Genomic DNA, 25,898 nt, shown 5'->3' on the forward strand with positions numbered 1-25,898 from the left:
CTTTCTTCCCCTTCTTTTTCGCTCTCGCTTTCTCTGTTTATAATATATATATTGGACAGATGCCGTGTTGTATATCTACACTGCACTTGCATCTGACTGATGGGCTAATTATTATACCTGTGCGTCAGGGAGGGAGACGATATATATATATATATATATATATATAAGCATAAATAAATTTGTATCTTCAACATATGCATATTTATACACGTGCGTGTGTGCGTTTTTGCAGCCGATGATTCCCATGTTGATCTTGATACTGCTATTAATGAATGTGAATGTACGTGTGTGTGCGCCACAGCTAATTTGTGTTGGATCAGGCGCTTTAAAGCTTCCAACTTATTTTCTTGTCAGGAGTGCACGGATGTACGTGCGCACTGGATGTGAATCATTGCAGCTGCAAGTAAATGGTCGTTGGGGCAGCCATGAAAGAACAAAATAAAAAGGGAATAATTACAAAGAGCATTATAATGAAAAAGAAAAACACAACTAAAACCACGGCAACACCAGCAAATACACATATACCGATAACAACAAATATGTTGTGTCCGAGCCCCTGGTAGGTAGAACAAAAAACGGAGAGCTATGAGAAGTGGAAAATGGACGAGGAATGTTGGTGCTTGCGTGTGTGTGTGTGTTTGTTTGCGTACACACATATGTGCAGCCCATTAAGTTACTGTTTCTTGGCGTTCCTTATCCTATTTTTTTAAAAATAAAGTTTACCTTCCTTCCTTATCGGAGGTACCCCACTCATATACACACATATATATATATGTATGCGCTGGTGGCATCCTCCTGTTGAACCCCCTTTTCACCTCTGTCTTTGTGCCCCTGTGGTAGTCTGCTCGGCTGCTTCCCGTGCTTTCACCCAACATTATCTGTTTGCCAAACAAAAAAGAAAACGGATGTTTGTTCTTTGTTTTCTCTTTTACCCCTCTCCTTACATTCAGTGAGACGCGTATTTTGTGGTAGGTGTGTTGGCATTGCCTTCAGAAGCATATGTCAGCATTTGAAGATAATCCGTTTGCTGAAGATGATGGGGAACCAACTGCCTCCCAGTTGTCCACCACAAGGAAGAGAGCGCGGGAGGGCGATGATAGTGATGCTGTGGGAACTGGCACGTCAGCGAACCCTTCGTTGTTTGCAATCCAACAGGAACGGTGGGAGAAGCAAAAGCATGATCATGAGCACTTTGGCGGCCCTTCAAGCACCTCATCCCATTCTCCAGCTACACCAGGCTCGGCTGTGCACGAGGCCAACACGGGCGGTGGTGTGCCGGTAGAAGTCGTTCCCACGGCGACGCTTCTCGCGGAGTATGACACTGGTTTGGAAGAAGATGAATACAATGCATTAGTTGTCAAATCGGCTGGCCTGGAATCTGAGATAAGCAGGAGGGACGAAGAATACGCCGCCGAGCTTTCAGCAAAGACAAAAGACAATGAAAGCATGCAGGAGTCCGTAGAGCTTTTGAGGGCCACTGTTTTGCGTGTTCGTCAAGAGATGGAGTTGTGTCGCAGGGCGAAGGATTCCGCAGACGCAAATTATTATAGTGGTAGTGACGTAATAAACGGTGACGACGCCATGGTGGAACTGATGCAGATGGTTGAACAAGAATGCAATACCCTTCAGCGGTTAGCTTCAGATATCCTTCAGAGCTCAGCACCGCGAATTAGGGAATTAATGGAAACCACTGACACTGCGGAGGAAATCCGGTCCCGGATAGTCGGCGTACTCGGTGAATTGCCACGGCTTCCTTCTTTTGATCTTCAGGGCGAGCGCCGGTACATTGAAGCTTGCGGAGCTGCTACCTCCAAGTTGGACAGTGAGGGACCACTTGGTTCCTCGGTCTTACTCATACAGGCTCTGATATCTGAGTTGTTTCTTCAATTACAGAACTGTGAGAGCGTTTATGGCAGTGTGGAACTGCTAAGCACGCGTGTGATGGCTATCGTTTCGTCTTTGCAAGAACTAGTGCATGACTCACTGGAGTGGTATTTTCGCACTCGCAGCAGGGCTTTTAGCGGTAATTCTTCTCTTTCCTTTAATGCGAATAATTTATTACCCCCGGAGGTCTTCTCCGCCGAAGTGGACATCAGGCAGATGAATACCACACTGCACCACTTGGATGCTACGCTGAGTCATCTCCAGGCATTACCGCATGTTGTGTCGCTGTCACATCAAAATGCCCCCAGTGTTTTTGCGATGTCCGTGACAACTCTCTGCGAGGAGTTAGAGTCTGAGGCCGAGGAATTGGGGTTGGAAGTGCTTCGGCTGAGAAAGTTATTCAACCTGGACGCAAGTACGTTGGTGTCAAACGCTGGTGAACCTCAAGAAAGCTCATGCACCGATGAGGACTGTATGAAGAATGGAGCCTCCTCAGAGAAGGTGAAGTGGTTAAATTTGCTTTCGCAAAAGCTGTTGAAGCAGAACTCCAGCGCCGCGGCTCTTTGTCGGACACTGCGCGATGCTACGGTAGATAACGATTCTCCTGTTGTGAATTTACAAATGCTGTTCTACCGGTGCTATAGTGAAATACAGGGGCTATTATTACAATCCCTCACTTCGTTGAACCGAGTGCTGCAACAAAGGGCGAGGATCGTGGAGCATATCAGACAAGTAGTGATGCTTGACGGTGATGATGAGGCATTTGCCCTCTGCGCTGAGAGAGTGTTTCAAGGTAGTGAAGATGGTGTTGAAGGGTTGCTAGATGAGATGGAAGAGTCTTCCCGCGCATGCATACATCAGTTTTCAGAGGCATCTTCCAAGGCACTGGATGAACTAATGATGCGAAATCAGCAGAACGTGCAGCGGCTGCTGGAGGTACGTCGCTTCTTCATTCAGGTTGCCGAAAACACGGATCAGCTGGCGTACGGGGGTGCTGCAGAGGGGCTGCGGCGGGTTCTCCATGATGCGGTGGAACAGCAGCGAAGACTGACGGTGTCTGAGGAGACACATCAATCTGAAGAGCCGCTGGAAATTAGCGTCGAATCTGATGAAAATGGGTTCGGGGATGTTTTGGACATAGTGGCAAGCGAACACAAGGAAGAGCTTCGGGAAGAGATCCAGTTTGCGCGAAGGCGGGGTGAGGAGTTGCTGAAGCGAAGGAAGTGGCTAGCTATGCAGCCAACTCACAAAGATCTCTTAGAACTACTGGCCGTGCATAAGGAGGTGAAGGCTGTGAAGGAAAAGTTGGCGCTTGCGGCCCAACGGCAGGCGAAGTGGGCTGCAGCAAAAGAAGCTCTGGAGGTTAAAAGGCGGCAGGTGGCGGAGGCGCAGGCTGCTGTCTTGGAGAAGCAGTCAAAGCTGCGTGAGTTACAGCAGAAGTTGCAACCAACTGGTCCGTTTGGCAGTTGGTAGCGCAAGTGCATTCATATATGTCCTTCTTCACCAACCTTGCAGCTTTTCATATGTTGTTGGTAAGCGATGCACACCTGGAGGGCGTTTGGTTGCGTATTATTGGTCATATCCATTTCCTCGTTAACAATGAATCAACACCACTTTTTTGGCCCCGTCTTTCCCCTGATACATATATTTTTTTCAAGAAGGAACGAACAGGAGACTGTAGAACAGCAAGGTTTTTCTTCCCTGCCTGACAGGAGCGAAGTTAATACAGTTCACATACGTGTATCACCATGTGCCACGGGGGTCGCACGAACCACTTTTTCACAGACTCCGAGAGTTGTTTCATGGGCGATGACATGCGCCTTTACCAGTGCTTTTGCCCCATTGCTACGTGCACACAAACTGCAGTAGGACCCGCGTGTCGTCTCACCACATCATTTCTTACCTTTTGCGGGCTTCTGCTGCTATTTTGGTTTCTTGTAGCGGCAGCTTATGTGTACATCACAGGATTAATGTCAGAGCACCAACGGCACCATTTGCCGGAGAGTTACAGCGCACTGCCCGGTGGCTATTACTATGAGAAACTTTTTGGGGATGGTACGGATAGTAACCAAAATACTGCCGTGCCTGTGGCTGACGCAGAAAAGTCGGTGAGTTTGATTCCAAACCGCAGAGTTGAGAGGTGATGAGACCGGATTGTTTTTTTTTTTTTTAAAGGTTGTGGTTTCATTGGCCATTCCATATACCACAGCGAAAGGCGGAATAGTGTAAATGGGGAACAGGGGGAAGACGGAAAAGGGCTTGTGCAAGTGCGAGAGAAGGGTATCTTGGCGCGTGTGTGTGTGTGGTACCAATGGTATCATTGCTGCTGTTGTGTTACTTCCCACTGCTATAAATTATGGTCGTGCGGATAATTGCGTGTGGTTACGCTTTGTGCCCCTTTTTTTCTCAAACGTTAGACTCCCGTTGCGCTGTATATGCGCAGATGTCGGGGCTATCGTATCGATGTTACGGTTGGTGACATGTTACTGAGGTAAAGTTGACTTGGTGGTTAATGTTAAATGATTGTCTCCTTCTTCGTTGTTGTTGTGGTCACCGCCATTGCTGTTGTTATTACTGCCGCTATTGTTCCATTATGAGGTTGGTGGAAGGTTATCGGGAAGGTTCCTGTTGTCGCCTTTGGTACTTGGAGCTTTATTTTTCTTCCCTCTTGAAAAGCAATTTGTTGCGCGGACTGTGTTCCTGTAATATATATATATATATAGGTGTGTGTGTGTGTGTATGTGTGTGCGCGCGTATATTATCCGAACCTCATCACCGTGTGCACGAGGACTTTTCTTGTCTTTCTGCTGGTACAGTCAAGGTCTAGGGAAAGGGGAAAAACAGATTTTGTTTTTTAAAAAAGAAAAAAAAATAGAGGAACAAGAAAACTGTCAAAAGATATAAAGGGAATAAAGGAACGAGAAGATACTGATTTGCCAGCTGGTATCGGAAGCTGTCCACGAAACGAGGTGAACACATATCATTGTTGTTTTTCCCTTTTTTTTGTTGGAAATGCCTTCGGCGACGGGAAATGGTTGGTTTACTGCCCTCTGTGCGGCAGCTGCGGCGGTGGCCGTCCCGAGCTCCGTTTATCTGTTCTTGTCTCGTCAAGAGGGACGGCGCCAGGGACGGAAACCCCACACAGCTGCCTCTACTCCTGTTGAGGAGTGGTGCGCGGAGGAGGTGCTCGATTGGTTGAATTCACTCGGCGTTTCGCCTCCGACGATGAAGAATTTTGAGGAGAACAATGTGGATGGTTCAGTCCTCTTCTTGTTAGGAGAGACCGACCTCCCCGCGTTAGCGCCAAAGGTGGGTGATGCAGTCCGCATTCGCGAGGGCTTGCGCAAGTTGCGATCTGCCCACCCTTCACAGCGGCCCGTGCACCAAGCCAGTCAACAAGTGGCCCCACAGAAGGCAGAGGATATACTTCCCACGGGAGATGATGCGGAAAACCGCTTCATTAATATCGTGCAGGAGGTGGATGAGATTCGCGCGCTGCTCGAATCACAGGACTTTCGGAACGCACGACCGGAATGGCAGACGGGTGTACGGCAGGCGTGCGCACGAAGACTTGCCGCCCTGTGTCAAGAGAAGGAACAACTGCCGGCGGCGTTGCAGGCAAAGGTTGCACCCCTCATCAGTGGTTTGCAAGCCACGTTTACATGTTCGCCCAATCAAGGCGAGGGCGCTACTCTTCCTGCTCCGTCCCCAGCCTTGGAGAAACAGTTGAAGTCTTTGCATGATATGGTCGATGATTTCGTCCGCGTCCTGGACGGAACGACGGCTGACGTGGAATCTGCTCCGGTGATGCAGGAGCTTCAAAACCAAGTAGGTGTGCAGATAAGCAGAGTGGCTGCGGTCGCACGCCGCCTCCCCGCCGAATACGGGGAGCCACTACTGAATAAGTGTGAAGCCGTAATCCAGCGGCTACAGCGGAGGGGATCGCAATCTGCAGCTGCTACTGCCGATGGTACGCATGGGGGTGTTCCAACTCTGGGAGGAGTACGCCGTGGTCTGAGGCCAGCCAACTTTGATCTCGTACTGAATCAACTCCGCTCTTTGTTCACGGAGCTAAAGTCTTCAGTGTTGGGGGAGCCAGATGCGCGGCGTCGTTTGGATAAGTTGATGAGCATAAAAACGACCTTGGGCGGTATTCTGCAGGAGGCCGCTACATGGGATGATTCTGAGGCGACTGCGATTATCAACAGTGTTGCAAGCAGGGTATCATCTGTATTTGAACAGATGGAAGCGCTGACTCGCGAAGAGCTTTCTTCCCATGGCGGAGGAGGCACAGGTGCCCCACGCAATGAGGGTGAAGCCGATAATGTGGATGGTTATCGGGGAGAGAGAGGTGATGATATACCCGTGACACATGTCGTTGCAAATTTGCAGGCAATCATTCAGGTACTTCACTCGGATGAGTTGATGGACGCACCGGTTGAGGTACAGCAGCAGACGATCGGCAAACTTGGCAGAAAACTGAGAGGGCTTCACCAAAGAATGGAGCGTGCCCCGCGAGACGAGACAAACTTGCAGATAATGACGATGATTGAGACGGCACAGGGCCTGATCGGGTCCGTCGCTGATGGGTCCGATGATGGTGATGAAACCCCAGATGAAACTTCCAGTAACCAGAGGTGGAGTCAGCGCGCAAGTATGGGACGTGGAAGTGGGGAGCTTGGCCCCGCAAGCGGTGGTGCAGCGCGTTCCCCTGGATCAACGACGAACGGTCTTGCCACTTCGGAGGAGGCGGATCTCGCGGACGAGGCGGTGGTATTGCTGGAAAAGGTTTTTGAGTACATCAATTCCGGTGCCTTCGACGCACTGCCACCAGATGAGCAGGGAGAAGCAGCGCGGCAGAACCTCAATCAGCTTCAGCTAATTGAGCAGAAGTGCCGAGCATGTGGCGGACAGCAGCAGCTCATGGGAATTATTGCGCACATAAAAGGTATCCTTCAGCAGAGGGCCCGGCAGGGCTCGAATGGTGAGACGCGTAGCCAGCTGTTTCTTGCCAGTTCAGCCTGCGTTGAGGAGATTCAGTCGCTGTTGGACTCCAGTGCCTTTAAATCAGCTGATGCGGGGAAGAGGAAGAGCTTTGCTCTTTGTCTCTTACCCCAACTTCAAAATGTTATGTCATCCTTGCCACATATGGAACCCACTGAGGCGGAGATGATGCACGTTCTCATTGCTCCCATTAGTGAAGCTCTCGAAGCCGCCTCAACCGCACCGGATTCGACTCGAGATGTGTCTGTTTCAGCTTCTGTGAATCCGCTTGAACTCATTTCAAGGATGGAGGAGATACGAAACGTTCTAGAATCCGAAGAGTTTCGGAATGCTTCAGCGAGACAAAGACGCCTTATTGTGTCAAGACTCGTAGTGAGTATCGGAGAGATACGAGAGCAGTGCCTCTCTTTGGGTGAAATAGCAACCCCTCTTCTTCCTATCGTTCAGGAGATGCACACACAGCTGCAAAATGTGGCTGCGTATACGGGAGACGAAGCACACGAGGAGAGTGGGGCTGGGGGCGCCAGTACACCCGCCGTTTCTCGTGTTGCTAATGCTGACGACGGTTCTGGAGATGACGATAATGAAGAGAGTGCCGATGCTGTCCCTAGTGCAGAGGAGGGAAATCTTAATGCGATGCTTTCGGAGCGTTTGAAGTTGTTCAGGTCCGTTGCCGACATTGCTGACAGACTGCGGCGAAGCAACATGGAGAAATTCACTGTCTCAATGGAGGAACTTGAACCCCTGCAAGGTCTCTTGGCTATGGTTTACTCTGTTGGGATATCTTCTAATGAGGAAAGGAGTCTCCGTGACGAGTTTGAGGCCCAACTGGGGGAAGCAATGAATAGAGCGAACGCCGCCGTTTCAACCAGTAATGATGTGGAGGATGTAAGAGCTCTGCCGGCTACACTGCTGAAGGGGACTCCCCCGGCTCGAGTGGGCGCAGATGAGAGGGTCCGGGAAGCACTGAGGTCAACAAGAGAGCGTGCCAACCTCAACCAGGGTTCACCGAGACATGGGCAAGTGCAGGACGCCGATGTGGTGGCTCGCATGTCATACCTGCAAGACATGCTTGATGAGGCAACTTGCCGTATCCACGAGAACCCACCGCAAAATGAAGAGGAACTGAGACCGTATCTCAGTTTACTAAGAGAAGCTGGCGAGGAGGGAGATCGACTTCCAATCAATTTGCTTCTAGGATTTAAGGAGCTCGAAAATTCTGTTGTAGATGCTGCTCAGTCCATACCCGCTTCAGGGGGACCGCGAGGTGCGCGAGAGCCTGGTATGCAGGCGCAGGAAGACACTAGTAATGGTGACTTCGCCGAAGGTGATGCTGAAGAGTCTGTGACTCTTCTGCTGCTTGACATATCAAATCGCCTGCGTGAGGGTTCCGTCTCGGATGAAAGATTGGACGAATTATCGGCAATGCTGGACTGCTTGGATGGTCGGGGCTTTACCGAATCTTTCAGGCACGCCGTTGAATCTGTGCGACAACAGTTGGAGTTGCAGCGTGTTGTTAACAGAAATAATGCAGAGGAATCATCATTGGAGGACGAGGAGGACGATAACGGAAACACATCGGAAGTTGCGGGGGATATTTCGAGAGATAGTGAATTGGATACAAGCAACAAAGGATGCCAGAGAGCAGCAGCGTCAGCGGCTAGCACACTTTCCAAGATCGAGGACGTGTCAGAAGTTGCTGAAAGCTCGGAAAATTCAGCATCCCCCACGTCGGCGCAGGGACCTGATGGAGGGTGCACGGCGGCATTGTCGGACCGTGCACTGAAGCAAACCAAGCCGAAGAAGCACAGCAAGGGTAAATTAACATCGTGCCTGGAGAAGCTCCAAAAGAACGTCGTCCCGGGTGGAAAAAAAGCTGAATTGACTCTTCTTCCGCGTTTGGAGGAGAGACTTCTCAAGGAGGAGCAGCATTTCATCGAAAATACCACTCTTGCCGACATCCAAAATATCAGCAAACTCATCCTTCATTTGCAGGCAAACAACGACGTGAAGAGAAATTCAGGACTGAAGTCGCAAGTAAACCGCCTGAAGGAAAAGTTTGCCCGTCAGTTGGTGGCATTCAAGGGAAGCGATCAGCAAGCGGCTGCAGTTCGTTCAAAGTTGCGACTGCAGTGCCACGACGGTGATGCTTTTGGACGGTCTGTTCGTAACCTTGTTATTTGCACCGGAACTGAGGCCGAGGCGCCTGGTAACGAGATGAGGAGTGATGAACTGCTTAGGTCCTTAACAGAGGGGAAAGCGGCGAAGGCAGAGGTCCCTTCCGACGTTGTGAAGGAGTGGGCCGGGCGAAGTGTGGCGCTTATTTTTTGCGAAGCAAATTCTAATGAGGGGACTGTGCTATGTGAGCTCCTGATGCTCCAGGAGGTCCTCGTAAACCGATATGGTTTTGATGTTTACCTGGTAAACTATGGGGACCCGTCTAAAGCAGGGGACCTGCTGCAGGAGGTTGCTGCCTTAGATGTGAAACGCCTCTTCTTGTACTTTGTGACGGGTGATCATGACCCCTTAACACCACACGCAATTACATTTCGCAACGGATCGACACTTCCCTATCAGGATGTAATCAACACCGTGGACAATATTGACCGCGTTGTTTTGGCACATTGCCAGCCACTCCGACTCAACGTTGTTTCAACGTTGGTTGGCTGCGATGCGGAGGTGAAGGACAATTCTCTTCTTTCTGTGGTAATCACAGAGGACGCTGCGGTTGAAATACGACCGGTGCGATGTTGGCTTTACGATGGGCTCCTCACACCTGCCGTGACGGAATTGCTGTCCCTTGACGAAGAGCGGGTTCTGTGCCCAGAGGATCTTGTCATGTACGTTGTCACAGCTCTCAGTTCGCACATCATTGACTTCGGTAGCTTCATGGAGCGTGAACCTCTGGGAATGGGGTTCTTTTCACCGATCGAATGATAGCGTCGCTTTAGTTGTCGGCGCCAGTGGATGTAGTGTGTTTATGTGTGCGTCCCTGAGGGGTGGGGTGGGGTGGAGTGAGGGAGTGAGGTGCGTTGTTTGTTTCTTTTTTTTTTTTTGTGCCCTTCAAGGTTTTCTGTTTTTATGGTATTTAAGGGAAGGTTTCCCTTCTTCCGCGTTGTTATTCTTATTTATTCCCCTCTTGTTCATTCACTGCCAACAACACGCGGCCACCGCAGCCAATGTCACCAGTTTTGGCACTATGTCTATGTAAGGGTTGCCCATACTAATAATAATAGTTGTTTTCCCCGCCGTCGTTATAAATAATTCTCATGGCACGCCGTGCTGACAGCTGCGGGGATGAAATCGCTGTGCCACTCGCTCTGCTGCACACTGGCTCTTTCCCTTAAGTGATTTTCATTTTGCTCCCTTTTATTTGTGCGGTCGAACAAACATAGCGTGCAGGGGCTTATTTTTCGGTTTCAAAAGAGTTGAAAATGAACATAAGAGAAGGAAAAAGATAGCTTAGTGTTTAGATTAGTGATGTGATATAATAAAATACCAGAAATAAAACGAAAACGCGAAGGGTGGTGGGTCCGTGTGTGTGTGTGTATGAAAGGGTGTTTAGGAATAATGATAATGATAATAATGATAATAGGAACGCTAAAGGCAGAGGAGGAGAGAGGAGAAGGGTGAGACGGATGAGAGGGAAAGAGGAGAGAAGACTTGACAATCCAGTTACTGGAATGTCAAGGGGAAATGGACATGGGCAAGGGGGAAAGGGGCTGTGCGCGTGCGCGCGTGTGTGTGTTTATGTTTGTATTTATGTGTATGTGTGGGAAGCTGTGCCATGTTGCGGAGTGATGGGTGAAGCCGCTTTTTGTTTTCCCCCGCCACGATGCGGTGCTTACCTTTACGTATCGCTTGAATGCATTTAACTCCACGTTATATACTTAATTACTTTTGCTGGCTGCTGTGTTCATTCACCTCCCCCCTTTATTGGTTGTGTGGTTTTTTTCATCACTTGCCGCCGCCATCTTCACTCTCTTCTCCTTTCCTTGCTACACACATGAACTCTATTTTCCTTCTTCTTATTTATTAAACACCTACATCACCCCAAAGAGGAATATTTTTCTCTGCGGTTCACATCGTTTGTGTGCGTGTCCTCCAAGTTTCGACCCTTCCTGATCCGTGGTTTTAGTCTAATAGAGGCGCACGAGATACGTTCCACTGCTAGCACGAATTAGGCTATATCCAAACCATGGCGGAGGCCGCCCGCACAGTGCGACATTATGTCAGTGATTGTCTTCAGGAGCGTCACCCATACGACGTGGAGAAGGGTTTTGCCGGCCGTCCCAACCGTGACATTGGACTCGTTTACAATGGATTACAACCCCACACCGCTGGGGATTGGATTGCCAGTCTCAGTGACCCTGCGGTGGGCTCCCTGCAGCGTCGGCGTGCAGTCCGACTGTTGATTGCTCACTCCGCCTCGCAGGAGGCGAAAATCAAGCTGTTGAGGATGAATGTCGTTCCAGCTGTTGTGGCCGCGCTCATCACTACGCCATGTGCTGAGTTTGAATGCCAGGTGTTCGCGCTGCTGCGCTCCCTCTGCATAATTTCACAGGGATGCCACGTAGTCATGGAAGAAGGTGGATTAGAGGCTGCAATTCGTTCTATTCAAGACCGCAGAAATTTAGCTGAGCGTGCGGAGGCTCGGGCGGCTGCAGCGCAGGTACTTTATCAGATTAGCTTCAATGCTGCTGGTGTGCGATGGTTATTGGGGGCGGAGGTGCCTCCAGGTTTCGAGCTGATGGACCCGATTCCGAGTTCTTCTAAATGTGTTTTTGGGAAGAAAGATGTGATAGCAGCCCTTGTGTTTATTCTGGAAAACGATTCCGCAACCAATCGCAAGATGTTTCTGCATGCGGTGACATGCTTGGGGCAGCTGACCACACAAACAGAAGGTATTTTCGCAGCGATGGAAGGAAGGGCGGTTCATGCTGTCTCGTCGCTTTTGCACGGATACGTGGAAAATGGATTTGATTCGTCAGATGACGATGTTGTATCTGCTCTTTTGGTGGTCGTAACCAATGTCTCACTTGAGCAAACTGGTGTTGAACTTGTAGATGAGCTTAACACTCCAACTGATGTATGCACTCTTGTAGGTAAATACTACTCAGATCCACAACCAGCCAGTTACCCACTGCTTCGTTCACTCACTAGTGCGTTGTCAGCAGTGTACAAGTTGCTTTCCATGAAGATGAATAGCATGACGGTCCTGACTAATGGTTTCTCACGGATTTTGGTGATTTACAAGTTCCTTCACAAAATCAATGACGTGGTCACAGCAGCGAAGCACGCCGGGCGGGAGCCACATCCCGACGTAATTGCGATATCAAAGAATCTTGTTTTGAGCACTCACTTTGCCATGGAGGTGAAGGACGTGCGGACTTTTACGCACTCTTACTTGAGCAAGTTAGATAAAAAGGAGGCCTTTTACTTTAGACGGCAGCTATTTTATTCTACGCAATGGGAGGGGGAGTTTGACGCTGCAGTGTAAGCCATGCCACAACAAAGAGGGCGGTAGCCTCCGCAAGGCGCGAACATATCGGATCTGTATTTCTGCACCACACACATCTCTGTGTACAGGTTACCCTCTTTCTCTCTGACTGTGCCATTCTTTGCAATACGCCAACTTTTCTTCTCCCCCCCCTTTTTTTAAAAAAAAATATGACTTGGCTACCTGTGCTGTGTTTAGACGCATACCGTACGCGGAAGTTCACTGACGCCGCACGCACCCATATGTCGATGTAGATGTACGTGTATAATTGCCTCCGTCAGGCCGATGGCAACTGGCCTCTTTTGGGTATTCTTTGCTCTATATTTGCTTTTTTCTTGTCGTTTTCTCCACCCTTTTACGTGCAAATACCCATTTATTTCCCTTCCCCTTTATCTTTTAAACGACAATACTAAAATCAACAACATTACGCTCTTACGCATATATTAAGTAGGTCGCGGTGAGGGGATATACCTGAAGGCACTTAGCACTGTCACTATTGCCTTCTCAAGCATTGTAAACACCGCCAGATATCGTTTGTTGTCGGACATGCCGCCTAAAAAGAAGCGAGTTTCCAAGGAGTTCGACGTTGCAAGTGTGGGGAACATTTTCCAGCGGATTCATAAGAGCGCCGCACACATTCCCCAGTGCAGAAAAGAGTTACTTGCGTACTTTGCGGACAACCAAATAGCTGTGGGTGAGTCTGTGTGTTATGTGGTGTTGCTTGTGCTGAAGGAGGCCCCCCGTATTCCCCCAGATGCGCTCAAGCGGCAGTATAACTTCCTCACAGATTTTTGTAAAGAGTGTCGCGAGAGGTATGGCTCCGACCAAATTGCTTTAACAATATTGAAAACAGTAATGGGACTCCACAACGCAAACGACAAGATGGTTCGTCTCGGTGTCGTGTCCCTCTTCGACGCGCTTCTGAGGACGGTGGATTCCAAGAATGACACAGTTGCACGACAGAATTTGTATGAGGATTTGGCGGAGGTGGTTAAATTACGGTTACACGACAAGTTTCCTGCGGTACGAGAGCGAGCTGTCTCCTGCGCATCATATTTTCAAATTGGTAAGAAAACTTGCGATATGACGCAGCAGTTGCTGGCACTTCTCTGCACTGACACCTCTGCGGATGTACGTCGGCAGATACTTTTGAATGTGCGCGATCGAACGGAGTTCACAAACGGCTACTTCAGCAGCATGATTCGCTGTTTACGTGATGCAGTGGCACGGGTTCGTGCAGCCGCCTGGGACGCGTTGAGCCGCTCACGGTGGGAAATCGTTACCGCTTGTGCGCACATGAGGGGAGTCAACCTACCGTCGTTAATTAAAGAAGGTTTAGCGGATGGGAATAAGACTGTTGCCAATGCATGCCGGGCCGCGTTGACCGACTCTTGGCTGCATCGTGATAACGGCGATGACTGCGAAGCCACTCTGCAACTGCTGATGGCGGAGAACTGCAGTTGCATAGATCTTGAAAGTGTGGATGCTTTTTGCACGGAGATGTTAATGTACTGTAAGCGTCACAACAAAGCAAAGAAATACGTGGTGGATTTTGGATGTGTAAGCGCGGCCTCACTTTTGTTGTGGAAGACCAGTGCACGGCTTTCGGCGGATGCCGAGGGAGAGGATGAAATGGCCGTGCTTCTGCCACTGGCGCAGTTCAGCACCCTCCTCAAGGACACCATTAACCTATTTGCTCATCCAGATGCGGAGCCGGAGGCAGTGAAATACAAGAACGCCGATGAAGCCGACGCCATGCTTCGTTGCTTACTTTCCGTGTTTGAGATATATCAAGAAAATGGTTTTCTGGCACACTCGGACAACACAACAAGGAGCAGCCTGCTCCGCAACATTAGTTTTCTGCTTAAGATTGTTCCAGACGATGACCCCACGCTATTCGTGGATATTGCTGTCCGCACACTGAAGGCATTGACTGAGCGCACACCAGAGGAAGCCACCAAAACCGTTACTTCGGCACTCAGTTCCCTCTTCCGCTGTTTGAGGCTTCCGCGAAAATATTCTCTAGGTTATGATGACGTGGAAGCTTTCGGACAGAAGAGTCGCGAGCGGCATCAACATCTGATGTCATTACTCATGAAGAATCGGTTGGGAGGAGTGGAGAAGGAGGAGTATGAAACACTTCGGGAGGAGATGGACATGGATGAGAAGTTCCTTCTGCGAATGCAGCACATTGTTTTTGCGTTTCTTTCACACTCGCAAAGGGGTGATACTATCCCATCCTTTTGCTCTCACATCATCCAGCTTGGCCGCCGGCTGGACAACGGCCCTGTGAAGATTGTTTCCACAAAGTCGCTTGGACTACAGTGCCTTGTTAATCCTGACACAGTTCACACGTTTATGCCCCTGATAATGAGCGATGCCACCGATGTAACCACGGAGAAGGGCGACTGCGTGTCATTGGCAGCTTTGGGTGTCGTCTTTGACCTTGTGATGGAGTACGGTCTGCGCTTCTTCGACTGTCCCACAGAAACAAGGGCTAGCGGCACTTACAGCAATCGCAGCCGCAGTGTTGCAGGGGAGGAGGTGAGCTACAGGGAAGATGATGACGCTACCGCTCATTCTCCGGCCTCTGCGGGTGTTGAAAGTGCTCTTGAGGCACGTCTTCGGCACGAGAAGGCCTTATCACGGGAGGATGAGCACAAGGTTGGTGGTGGCAATTTGTTAAATTCGCTGCGCGCGTTTGTGTGGACGAACAATGCTGTGAGAAGCACAATGGCAGTTGTTGGCTTTAGCAAGCTACTTAGCTGCAGCCGCGTGCATCCGAGGTACGTTCCTGAAATAATTGCAGACCTTTTGACACACCTAGTAGCCCACCGCAAAGGAGAGAAGACGAACAACTCCTCCGCGTATATGGTGGACTACCTTAGTAAGTTTTTTCAGAGTTACGCTTCCAGCCACGATCAGCGTCAGTCCATGTTTGCTCAGGGCGGTGTCCTCGCCTTCGTCGCGATGCTCCGGCAGCACGTACCAACTGCATCATGGTTGATAGAATTTGTCACAAAACTGTCTGACGCTCTTATTCTTGTGCAGATACGCAATATCGATCCGACGGCCGCGCGACAGGCAGCGAGGCTTGATGACGAGATAGCACCAGAGGACGAGGAAAAGTCGGCAATGGGTAAAATTTCATCAGGTCGTCGTACATCAGCTCGGTACTCATCGCAGAATAGTCAGCTCACGCAGATGTTGAGCAAATATTCCCTCCATGAGTTTATTGCTAGCGAGCTGCTTATTGAGATAGCACAAAATGACTCGGAGCACGCGCGGGATGTTTGCATGACAACACTCGAGAAGTGCATGTACTTCTACACGAAAGCACTTCCTTCCTGGTTGTTGTTCTGCTGCACCCGTGCGATCGAGGTCGTTGGTACGGACACTCCTGTTCGTCCCCGCTTGGAGTCGTGGCGTGACGAGGCGGTTGCGCGTTTTGCAGTGCCCATCAGTGCAGAAGCGATTGAATCGCTGACGACGCGGTGGAACGAAACTGTGGAGAAGCGGGATCAGGCTGTAGTGAAGTTGCTCAACTGCGGTATTACCTCCGGTATTACCTCCTGTTTGGGTGAAATGGCGCGACCCTACGAGTCTTCCACTCCATTTAGTGGGGATTCAGTGCCTTGTACTGCCACTGGTGTTAAGAAGCGGGCGCGTGAAGCAGAAACCGTGTTCGAGATCAACTCGACAACTAACCGCCGTGGCAGGACGGACCGGTAACTGTTGTGTGTTCGTCAGGGATCTTCCATGGCGAGGGAGAGCAAGAGAGGAGGCGCAAAAGCCATACATGCAGCTGCACGCACACATGGCAAGAAGGACAGATAGATAATGACATGACGTTGTGGCGGCAGTGACATCAGAAGGCTGTGAAGTGCTGCACAGGCAGCCAAAAGCAATGACAGGAAGAGACGAAACGAGATGATGTTGGGATGACCATATTGCAGTGGGTGTTTCCGTGTGTGCGTATGTGTGTGTGCCTTCTGTTAGATTTGAGTGCTTAGTTGATTTTTCCCCCCTAAACCAATAGAATAGTAATATATTTCCTGTTTACTGCTTTGAATGACAAAATAGCAAGCAAATATAAACTAATGTGTCGCAGTTATATATACGTATATATATGTATATATTTCAACGGTGGGCACTTCCCTCGCTTCCCACCAGACTCACCACCACTTTTAATCATCCCAAAGTACATGATGTAATAAAAGAACAAAGGAAAGGAACATCAAAGGTTAGGACAGAGCGTGAACGCATTCGGTCACATAGCATCGGTGACCCAAGCGAAAAGGGGAAGAGCCAAATTGAGTTTCTCCGTCGCCTTTTTTTTCCGTTTCAATGGGCAAAGAAAACAAGAAGGGCGGCAAGAACACCGGTAGTAGCGCTGATGGTGGAAAAAAGGGGAAGGATACGTCTGGTGGTTCTGGATACACAAAGGTGAAGGTACGGCATATTCTTTGCGAGAAGCTCAGCCGTGCATTGGAGGCATTGGAAAAGATAAAGGCTGGCGAGAGTTTCGCCAATGTTGCTCGGGATTACAGCGAAGACAAGGCCCGCTCCGGTGGTGATCTCGGTTGGGTCACTCGTGGTGCCATGGTGGGTGAGTTTTCCGAGAAAGCCTTTGCTTTACCCAAAGGGGGAATGACTCAGGAACCGGTTAAGACTAAATTTGGATATCACATTATTTTTGTGGAGGATAAGCAGTGAGGTGCCCACTTCCAGTCTTACACACTCCCCCTCCTCATATTGACTTTGTATTTACTGTTCCCCCTTTTTTTCTTTTTTGTTTTTCGGTATTGAGAAGTTGAAAATAGGTGGTTGGGGATACATTTTAAATTCTACACATGCCATTATGAGGGGCAGGGAGGGAGGTGGGTTTCTTTTTTCCTTTTTTGTTTTTGGTAATCGGTGTGACATCACCACAATCTCTCCGATTGGCGGTGTAGAGGGGGAGTGCCATCTTGGTGCTGAATTATCTTCTCCAACAGGTGTGAGCGTGTTCCATTTTGTGAGAGAGAAGAAAAAAAGAAGCGCTACGAAGTTAAGAGTTATAAGCTCGGGCTGCCTGCACCATAGTTGACCCTTGGCGCTTCGTTTCTTTGGAAACATGAGAGCAAATGCAGTCATTTGTCTCTTCTCGTCCACAATAGCGGCTGCTTGCGCCAGCTACTTCCTATTCATTATGATCACTTTTTTTGTCTGAAAATGGTGTCTTTTCAAGCTGAGTGACGGTAGCGGATTGCGTGTGTGTGAGCAGGCCCGCTTTTCCTTGGCATGTTCAGAAACTTCGTTTTTCCTCCCCCCTTTTCACCAGACAAGGGAAATATTACAGGCCACCTGTTCTGTTAACGGATCATGTCGTCTGTATTTATTGACGGCGTTGAGGTTTCATTTCCATTCGCTCCCTATCCGGTGCAGGAGGAGTACATGCGGTCTGTCATATATGCCCTGAAAGGATCTCACAACGCACTTCTGGAGTCGCCAACAGGGACAGGTAAAACGTTGTGTCTTCTCTGCGGCGTTTTGGCTTGGCTAGACGAGAGGCGCATCTGTTTTCTTAACAGTGGTATTAGCGATCGAACCAGCTTACTTCGCGTGGTGTACTGCAGTAGGACTCATGCGCAGTTAAGCCAAGTTATTCGTGAGTTCAAGCGGACCCGCTACAGCAGCATCTTTTCCATGGCAGTATTGGGTTCTAGGGATCACATGTGTCTTAACTCACAGGTGCTTCAGCTTCCATCTTCGCATGCTCAGCGGAAGCTGTGCAGCCAGCTCAGAGAAGATAGGAACTGTCGTTTTTACCGTGGCTATGAAGCACGTGCCGCGGGGAGGAAGGATTTTCCAGATGAGTTATGGATACACGACATGGAGGATTTAGTTTCTGAGGGCCGGAAGTGCGGCTTCTGCCCGTACTACTACGAAAGAGATGCTGCTAAAGATGCAGATGTTGTATTTCTTCCATATAACTATGTCTTTGATGTGTCTTTTCGAAAGCAACTTCCTTTTGAGTTGAGTGGCTCCGTGTTGATTGTTGATGAGGCACACAACTTGCCGTCTGTGCTCGGGTCGGCTTCCTGCATGAATCTACAGCCGCTAGATCTTGCAAATGCTATCTGTGAGTGTTCCAGGGCCATGGCGATGCAACGAATTTTGTCGAAAGATGAAGATAACAATGACGATACGAGTGCTGTGACATCCGAGCAGGAGTTTGCCTCGCTGAAGGTTATTCTTTGTGGACTAGAGGCGTGTATTGTTAATGAGCCAAGGGAGCTGCCGAGTAAAGAGGAGGCAGAGACACATGCTGGTCGTTTAGATACCTCTGGATCGTTAACAGGCTGTGAGATTGTTCGGAGTGGTTCTTACATGATTTCCTTTCTGCGGAAGGCGGCCATCACACACGACATCTTCTTTGGTGATGGAGGGGAAGGAGGGTTTATAAATGAAGTGATTTCAAAAGCGCTTACAGTACTGTCACAGAGTGAGTCGACGGGTGTAGGTCTGTCAAAGGTGCAACAATTCCTTTCGTTCGTATTCGAGCGCTGTGGTGAAGGTGATGATGATTCCTCCTATTTTATTCTAACCGATGGCAAGAATACTAATGGTCACGCCAATCCTCGGACGTTGAGTTATTGGTGTTTAGACATATCGCGTGTGGTGCAGTCGCTCGTTTGTGATTTGCACTCTCTGTTGCTTACCAGCGGCACGTTGTCGCCCCTCAGTCACTTTGCGATGGAGCTTGGTGTTTCCTTTGAAGTGTGCCTCAAGGGAAGTCACGTCATTGAAGAGAAGCAGGTAATTGGAAGTGTGCTTTGCAGAGGGCCAGGAGGTGAGAGGCTGAATGGTGGTTATGCCTTTCGCAATGGTGTGGACTATAGAATTGGACTTGGGATGGCGCTCGTGAATATTTCACGAATTACACCAGGTGGCATACTCGTTTTCTTCCCCAGTTACGTCGCTTTAAACGCGGCTGTGGATTTGTGGCGAACTGGAGGTGGTCGGGCAAACGAGACGGAGACTGTTTGGGCGATGCTCGAGCAGGTGAAGCCCGTTTTTGTCGAACCGGCCGCTGCAGCTGATGCACAAACAATCGTTACTAGCTTTCAGCGGGAGGTGGATGCGAATTCGACACGTGGTGCCTTTCTGCTAGCGGTGTGCCGCGGAAGAATAAGTGAGGGTATAGATTTTGCTGATCAGCATGGTAGGTGCGTGGTTATCGCGGGTATACCGTTTGCAAACCACACGGATTTGTTCGTTCGTCTCAAACGGGAATACATCACACGAGTATCGACCAAACGGCCTGCGGTGGGTGGAAAGCCATTTACCGGTAATGAATGGTATATGAACGAGGCCATGCGAAGTGTTAACCAGTGCGTTGGGCGTGTAATACGACATAAAGATGACTATGGCGCTGTCGTGCTCGCTGATGAACGTTTCGTGGATCGGTTGCACGGACTGTCTGAGTGGGTGGGGTCGCGTTGTACGGTCCACTCGGAGTTTCGTGGGACGTACGCTTGCATTGCAAAGTTTTTTGCACCGTACCGTCGCCGTTCGGGAACTTCAGCTCGCCAGGCGGGTGCGTGTGCACAAATGATCGGAGGTGCCAGCTCTTTGGGGGAGGCAGTGCCGGGTAGTCAGGGCAACAGTCCGGGTGGCTGCTCTGAGGCAGCCAAAATTCCAAGTTCTGCGGAAATGGCGAAACGCTTTGCTGCACAGGTGTTGGAGGGGGCGGCAGCCGAAAAAAGTGGTCAACGACGGAAAATCCTGGAAGAAGCGAGTGAGGTGCCGGTTGCTGTATCTCGGGAATTCACGAAGGACAAGAGCGGGGAAAGGTCCGTGCCACAACAACTTCCTCTGGAGGAGGCGGAGGCGTCGGCACCGAGACCCACATTTAAGAAACAAGTGCTCCCTTCACCTACAACCACCAATTCAGCTCCCCCACCAACTCTCCTGACGGGTTCCAGTTCGAAGGAGTTCTGTCAGTTTCTTAAGCAGCGGCTGCGGCAGACGAGTTACGACCAGTTTCGTGAAATATTGAAGCGGATAGCGGGCACGCGGACGCAACTCGGCTTGACTGATGACGACAAAAAGCAGGTTTTACGCACTGCCACCGACGAGCTTATTTCGCTCTTTACAGAGGCTGCTGGTGATCGCTATGGGGAGTTGCTAACTTCCTTTGGCCAACACATACCCGAAGAGTTTCAACTGTATTACGCACACCTCCTTCGGAAGCGACCAAGGGTTTCCTGAGCGGTTGCTCGACCCGCCCTCTTTTCTTTTGTCGGTTTGCGCGTGAGTGTTTTCTTTGTGTCTGTTTGTTCAGATTGTTTGTTTAGTAATGTTTGGTGTTGTGCCTCCCTTTGGATCACTTCCAGCGTACAGCTCAGTTATGTTTTCGCATTTAAATTCGTACCTTGTTTGTTTTCAAATGCCTCGAACAACGCTGTGGCTTCATCCAGCTCTGTCGGACCACACCCTTTTTTTTTTCACCTCTTGGCTGCGGTTTTTTTGCACCGCTTTGATGCACGGGGGGCAAATAGCCACGAATCAGTTGCTCTATTCGTCCTCGTGAGTGATGAAGCCGCGGGATATTTCCGCCCCTGAGCTGAAGCGATATGCCATTGAGAAGGCCTTGTTTTTAGGTAACACTACTGATGTGTTTAAGGTACGGGAGGTGGGCACAGATAGGCCCTATGTGCTGAAACAAATGTCTTTGCTTCCCATGGGTGCTGATGAGAGGAAGCGTGTGCTTCAAGAGATATGTGTAATGAGTGGTGTGGACCATCCAAACATTGTTAAGTTTCGTGAAAGCTTTAGTGGCAACACATCTGTAAATATCATTATGGAATGTTGTAAATGTACACTTGAGGAAATCATTATGCTGCAGCAGGAGGAGGGCCAGCCGTTCCCAGAGGAGGCCATCATTGAATGGATGGTAGAGTTACTTTCTGGGCTTGCGCACCTTCATTCACGTCGTGTTGTACATCGCGATATTAAAACAAGCAACATTTTTGTAACTGAGAAAAACCATTTAAAATTAGGCGACTTCGGTGTCTGCACGGTCCTCACAAGCGCCTCCATAGCAACAAATAGCATGGTTGGTACGCCTCTCTATTTCTCCCCTGAGGTGTGCGCCGGTGACGCCTATGATGTTCGCAGTGATGTATGGAGTCTCGGTGTTGTCTTCTATGAGATGTGTACGTTGCGGCGCCCATTTGAAGCTGAACATTTACCGGGGTTGCTGCAGCAGGTGCTCACGCGGGACGTTGCACCCTTTGACACGGGGTTAGATACACGACTTGAGGAGATCGTTCTTCGTATGCTTCGGAAGGACCCGAAGGAGCGTCCGACTTCTCAGGATCTTATCGACAACCACTTAGTCGTACCACCGAGTCACCCTTCACACGTCTCGCAGAAACCATCGCGAGGGAGGTTGATTCAACAGTACTATGGCCCGGAATTATTCTTTAGTTGCGATGCTGTTACTAGCTGGGGGAATGAGCGGGGTGCAGAGGAAAAAGCAGCAATGATGGCAGTGGATGATTGCAGCCGGAAGAAGTTGCAGGTCAGGCAGCAACAGAAGCATCCGCTCACCGCAAGAGGGCAGACGGGGGCCCCAAAGGTGCCTGGAAACACCGCAGTTCCTGCAAAGAGGAATAATATCCCTAAAAAAGCCACACCAAGGCTTGATAAGGGTAAAGAATTAAGTTCTCAGGAGAGAATGGAGGCAATGGAGCGCATCAAGTCAGCGAAGAGTAAAATCAATATGAGTGAGTTGCGCAAAAATATGCAGCAGCGCCGTATGGAACTTCTTGGGAAGGAGAATGCAGATGCCGCGGATGGGGTTCCCGTAGTGATTGAGCTAAAGCAGGAGCCCCGCTCGTCACAGAGGGCTGATACCAGCGACATCAGTTTATCCCACGAAGATTTATCCCGAACAGGGTCGAGTTTCCTTGATGACATAGCCGCCGTTTTGGAGCGACACTCCGCGGGTGGGGCAAAGATTGATCTCGACCAACTTGACGACGCTGCAGCGTTGCTGTGTCAGTACAAGGTTACAAATTATGGGTTGTGTTGAAGCCTTGGCGGATCTTTGTTACGAACAGATGTTGTTGACGACAAGTAGTAAATGAAAGCGAGAGGTCTGGTGTGGATAGACAACGGTACGTTGACGCATGTCCATTTCCCCCTGCTTACTTTTCATTTCGTCACTCCTTTCCCCTATTTCTTCTATTATTTTTCCTTTCTGCTGTTTTGTAATAGCAATTTCCTCTGATGGTTTCCGGAAAGCTGGAGTTTCCCTACTGTTTTTGTTTCCTCTTGCTTCTGGGTCTACACTTGTCTTTTGTGTCAGTCAACATAGTTTGCTGGATATGCACATGTGCATGCCACTGTGCGACTGGGCGCGTATTAACAGTTGTTCTAATGGCGCTCATCGAGTGAGCACATGATCCGCGAATACATACATACACATATACATGCGCACAAACAAACTGGCGCAAATACGCTTTTTAAAAAAAAATTCTCTTTTTCTTGAATGACATAGCAGTGTGTTCTGTGCCTTTGGAATGTTGCTTCTTATCTTCTTTCTTGGTACTTTCTTCGTTTTCCCCCTTACCACCTCTTTCTGCTATGGCTACGCATCGCACTGCGCTTCCAGTACACTCAGGTAATATACTGAACTGTGACCGTTGCCGCACGCCCTTTTTTTTCTTAAACTTCAGGTAATGGTGTGCTACGACGGTTCGCACTCCCCCTGTGGAAGATTTTCGCAGAAGGACTACGACTGTCCCACGTGTGGAAAAGTATTTACATCATCTACACCGAAGACTGTGTGTCCGTGCTGCTCCAAGTTGTGCTGCTCCCAGTGTGTGCAGACGGAATGTGTCATTTTTTCCGGAGACAGGCCTTTCCAAGTCTGTGTGAGCTGTTTCCTTATGCTACGTAGCGACAGGGACAGTACCGCGTTGAATGTGCTTCCGCTTTACGCCGTTCCAAACGTGTCGTCAAAACTATCACGCATCCGTACCGCGACAAAGGTGCAACCGCCCTCAGATACATCAGCTGATCGCGTGGTTGTGGATGCACATTTGAGGGTTCCAGACGCTAAGATGCGAATGAATGCGACGGAAAAGGTTAATTTAGAGCGAAAAGCACCGTTACCTAGCCCAAGGGTACTTCAGCAGCGCAATGCCTCCGTGCGCAAGCAGGAATCCACCGTCGATACCGTGCAGGAGGAGAAGGCACCGTCCGTGCCGTTTGTTGGGCAAGCAGAAAAAACAAATGAGGGAGGTCGAGTAGTTGGCAAACTCCAAGATGAGATAAGCAGACTCAAAAGGGAAAACAGCGCTCTGAGCAGTAAACTGCAAGAATTTCAAGGGCATGCAGAAGGTGCGCAGCGAAAGGTGCACCAAATTGCCACGCAAACCCAGATTAGGGAGCAGGCTGCTCAAAACCCACAGAGGGGCGGCACGGATGGCGCGGGGGAGGTTGTACAACCTAGGCAAGAGCAAAAATCTCTCGAGATGGTCCGTTCGTCATCTTCGGCCCCGATGTCGGCACGTTATTCTCATCCGTCTATAGTACATGCCACAATACTGACTGTTGTCCCAACAAAACTGCAGGTTGCATTGTGTGAAGGCATCGATTTCAGTGACTGGGGGTTTGATACTCTAGAGGTCGCCTCACTTGTACCTTCTGCACTACAGACGGTAGCGGCCGAGGTTGTCACGCGGTGGAAGATGTTTGCCTCAGAGGAAGAGATGCAAAGGTGGTGCCACATGGTGGCAGCTATAGAAAATAATTACAGACCAAATCCGTTCCATAACGCAGTGCGCGCGGCGGATGTGGTGCAGGCTGTTTTCTCGCTTGCCTCCGCCACAAAGCCACTCATGAGACACGTGACGCTTGTGGAGTTGAAAGCCCTTGTTTTTGCAGCGGTTGCACTTGACGTCCGGCACCCGGGGCGTACGAATGAGTTTTTGGTGCGGACGTGCGACCCGCTGTGCTATCGTTACCCCGGCCCTGGTACCCTTGAACAAATGCATGTGGCCACTGCTTTTCAGCTAGTGGAGGTGCCAGAGCTCAATTTCACCTGTCGTATGAATGATGAGTCATTCCTAAGGTTCAAGACTATCGTGTCAAAACTCATTTGCCGAACAGATACCGCAGTGTTGGAGGACCATTTAGAGCACTGGCGAGCAAAAGCACGAGAGGGCGGCTTCGACTACGGTGCTCCTGACGATAGGGTAGATGCCCTCTCTCTCCTTCTTCTGGCAGCCGACTTTGGTGTGATTAGTCGTGGTGCAGACATCGCAGCAAAATGGCTTGTGCTCACGGAGGAACACGCCGCGCAAGCACAGGAGGAGCGCCGCCGCGGTCTTCCCGTTACTCCCGGTTTCGATCTCCCGACATCCGTTGGGCGGTCGCAAATTGCGTTTCTAGATTCTGTTGTTATCCCGCTCTTTAATCAGGTTCAGCAGCTGTTTCCAGGTATTGTGGAGCCTTCACGGAACCTCCGGGCCCTGCGGTCGAAGTATGCCGCGATGGCAAACCCACCCGTTCTTTCCACCTCAGTCGTTTCCAACCATGGGGAAAGCAGGGAGAGGCAACAAATAGGTGAGACACATAACTTGCTACGTCGTTATCATGGAGTCGATGACCACCGCTACGCAAGTCCGATAAACGCATCGGTGGAAGGGCGAGACGTGTTATCAGGGGCGTTAGAGGAACCGCGAGCCATGAGTGAGGGACGGGTGGATCACTTGCACGGGAAGGATAGACCATTTCGTTTGGAGTTGGGGCGTTGCACGGGGTCAACGGGTACCAAAGAACGGGTAAATGGAGTTGCAGGATTAGAATATACACCGAGGTTTCTTGACGCCCCAACACAGCATGACTATTCGTCAGCACCTTCTTCTGGGAAAGTAGGTTACAGCCACAGTGCGTGTCCTGCTGAGAAGGGTGGACGTATTGATAGATTTGATCAGCACCAAATAGCTCCGTCAAGATGTGTAGCTTCGGTGCCTGAGATTAGGATTGAAAAACCACCTCCATTCAGGTCAAGTGAGCGAGACGCGATGATACCCCAGAGGGATAATGCGTTAAGTACTCCCATTCGCCGTGCATTGAACTCTTCAACATCTCCTAGTCGGTGGGATGGGGATGACCGACTTGTACGGAAGTATTCTGAAATGGATGACCTTCTGCTGCATGTGAGGGCGATGCGTGTAGGTGGCGGACTCAATCATGATCACGAAGAAAAGCACCGACGACTGCGCTCCACGCTTGCTGAGCGTGAGGCGATGATCACCGAGGCTGCCGAGTTGCTGCGACAGCGGCGGCAGCAGCTGCGGTCCGGTAGCGCTGCACGCAGTAATGAAATCCTTCAGGGGCATGCTGATGCGGCTGTTTTGCAACTTAGGGTGGCAGCTGCAAATGCGTCGGTGGGTCCTTGAAATCGTAGTTTTTTTCTTTTACTTCTGATCTCTATCGCATGTGTGTG

At 49.9% G+C, this 25,898-nt stretch overlaps 8 protein-coding genes and 1 pseudogene across 9 annotated transcripts; all 9 read left to right on the forward strand.

Annotated features, from left to right (window-relative positions):
* Positions 1-999: 999 nt before the first annotated feature.
* On the forward strand, positions 1,000-3,357 carry TEOVI_000442500 (uncharacterized protein; the record flags this gene model as incomplete). Its single annotated transcript, XM_067227196.1, has 1 exon — positions 1,000-3,357. The coding sequence occupies one exon, from the start codon at positions 1,000-1,002 to the stop codon at positions 3,355-3,357; it is 2,358 nt and encodes a 785-aa protein (XP_067083297.1).
* A 275-nt stretch (positions 3,358-3,632) lies between these two features.
* Positions 3,633-4,028, forward strand: TEOVI_000442600 (uncharacterized protein; the record flags this gene model as incomplete). Its single annotated transcript, XM_067227197.1, has 1 exon — positions 3,633-4,028. One exon carries the CDS (start codon positions 3,633-3,635, stop codon positions 4,026-4,028), a length of 396 nt encoding a protein of 131 aa, XP_067083298.1.
* An 868-nt stretch (positions 4,029-4,896) lies between these two features.
* Positions 4,897-9,825, forward strand: TEOVI_000442700 (SAM domain (Sterile alpha motif), putative; the record flags this gene model as incomplete). Its single annotated transcript, XM_067227198.1, has 1 exon — positions 4,897-9,825. One exon carries the CDS (start codon positions 4,897-4,899, stop codon positions 9,823-9,825), a length of 4,929 nt encoding a protein of 1,642 aa, XP_067083299.1.
* Positions 9,826-11,086: 1,261 nt separating this feature from the next.
* On the forward strand, positions 11,087-12,388 carry TEOVI_000442800 (uncharacterized protein; the record flags this gene model as incomplete). The annotated part of the gene is made up of 1 exon (XM_067227199.1): positions 11,087-12,388. One exon carries the CDS (start codon positions 11,087-11,089, stop codon positions 12,386-12,388), a length of 1,302 nt encoding a protein of 433 aa, XP_067083300.1.
* A 546-nt stretch (positions 12,389-12,934) lies between these two features.
* Positions 12,935-16,120, forward strand: TEOVI_000442900 (Nuclear condensing complex subunits, C-term domain containing protein, putative; the record flags this gene model as incomplete). The annotated part of the gene is made up of 1 exon (XM_067227200.1): positions 12,935-16,120. The coding sequence occupies one exon, from the start codon at positions 12,935-12,937 to the stop codon at positions 16,118-16,120; it is 3,186 nt and encodes a 1,061-aa protein (XP_067083301.1).
* A 615-nt stretch (positions 16,121-16,735) lies between these two features.
* Positions 16,736-17,104, forward strand: TEOVI_000443000 (peptidyl-prolyl cis-trans isomerase NIMA-interacting 4, putative; the record flags this gene model as incomplete). Its single annotated transcript, XM_067227201.1, has 1 exon — positions 16,736-17,104. One exon carries the CDS (start codon positions 16,736-16,738, stop codon positions 17,102-17,104), a length of 369 nt encoding a protein of 122 aa, XP_067083302.1.
* A 648-nt stretch (positions 17,105-17,752) lies between these two features.
* TEOVI_000443100 (helicase, putative) lies at positions 17,753-20,644 on the forward strand (the record flags this gene model as incomplete). The annotated part of the gene is made up of 1 exon (XM_067227202.1): positions 17,753-20,644. The coding sequence occupies one exon, from the start codon at positions 17,753-17,755 to the stop codon at positions 20,642-20,644; it is 2,892 nt and encodes a 963-aa protein (XP_067083303.1).
* Positions 20,645-20,969: 325 nt separating this feature from the next.
* TEOVI_000443200 (serine/threonine-protein kinase Nek, putative) lies at positions 20,970-22,472 on the forward strand (the record flags this gene model as incomplete). Its single annotated transcript, XM_067227203.1, has 1 exon — positions 20,970-22,472. One exon carries the CDS (start codon positions 20,970-20,972, stop codon positions 22,470-22,472), a length of 1,503 nt encoding a protein of 500 aa, XP_067083304.1.
* A 649-nt stretch (positions 22,473-23,121) lies between these two features.
* On the forward strand, positions 23,122-25,851 carry TEOVI_000443300:pseudogene (annotated as a pseudogene). The gene has a single exon. A coding segment is annotated over exon 1 (2,730 nt).
* Positions 25,852-25,898: the final 47 nt, after the last annotated feature.

This window comes from Trypanosoma equiperdum (assembly GCF_001457755.1).
Source record: "Trypanosoma equiperdum strain OVI genome assembly, contig: ctg_904, whole genome shotgun sequence".
Classification (NCBI taxonomy): domain Eukaryota; phylum Euglenozoa; class Kinetoplastea; order Trypanosomatida; family Trypanosomatidae; genus Trypanosoma; species Trypanosoma equiperdum.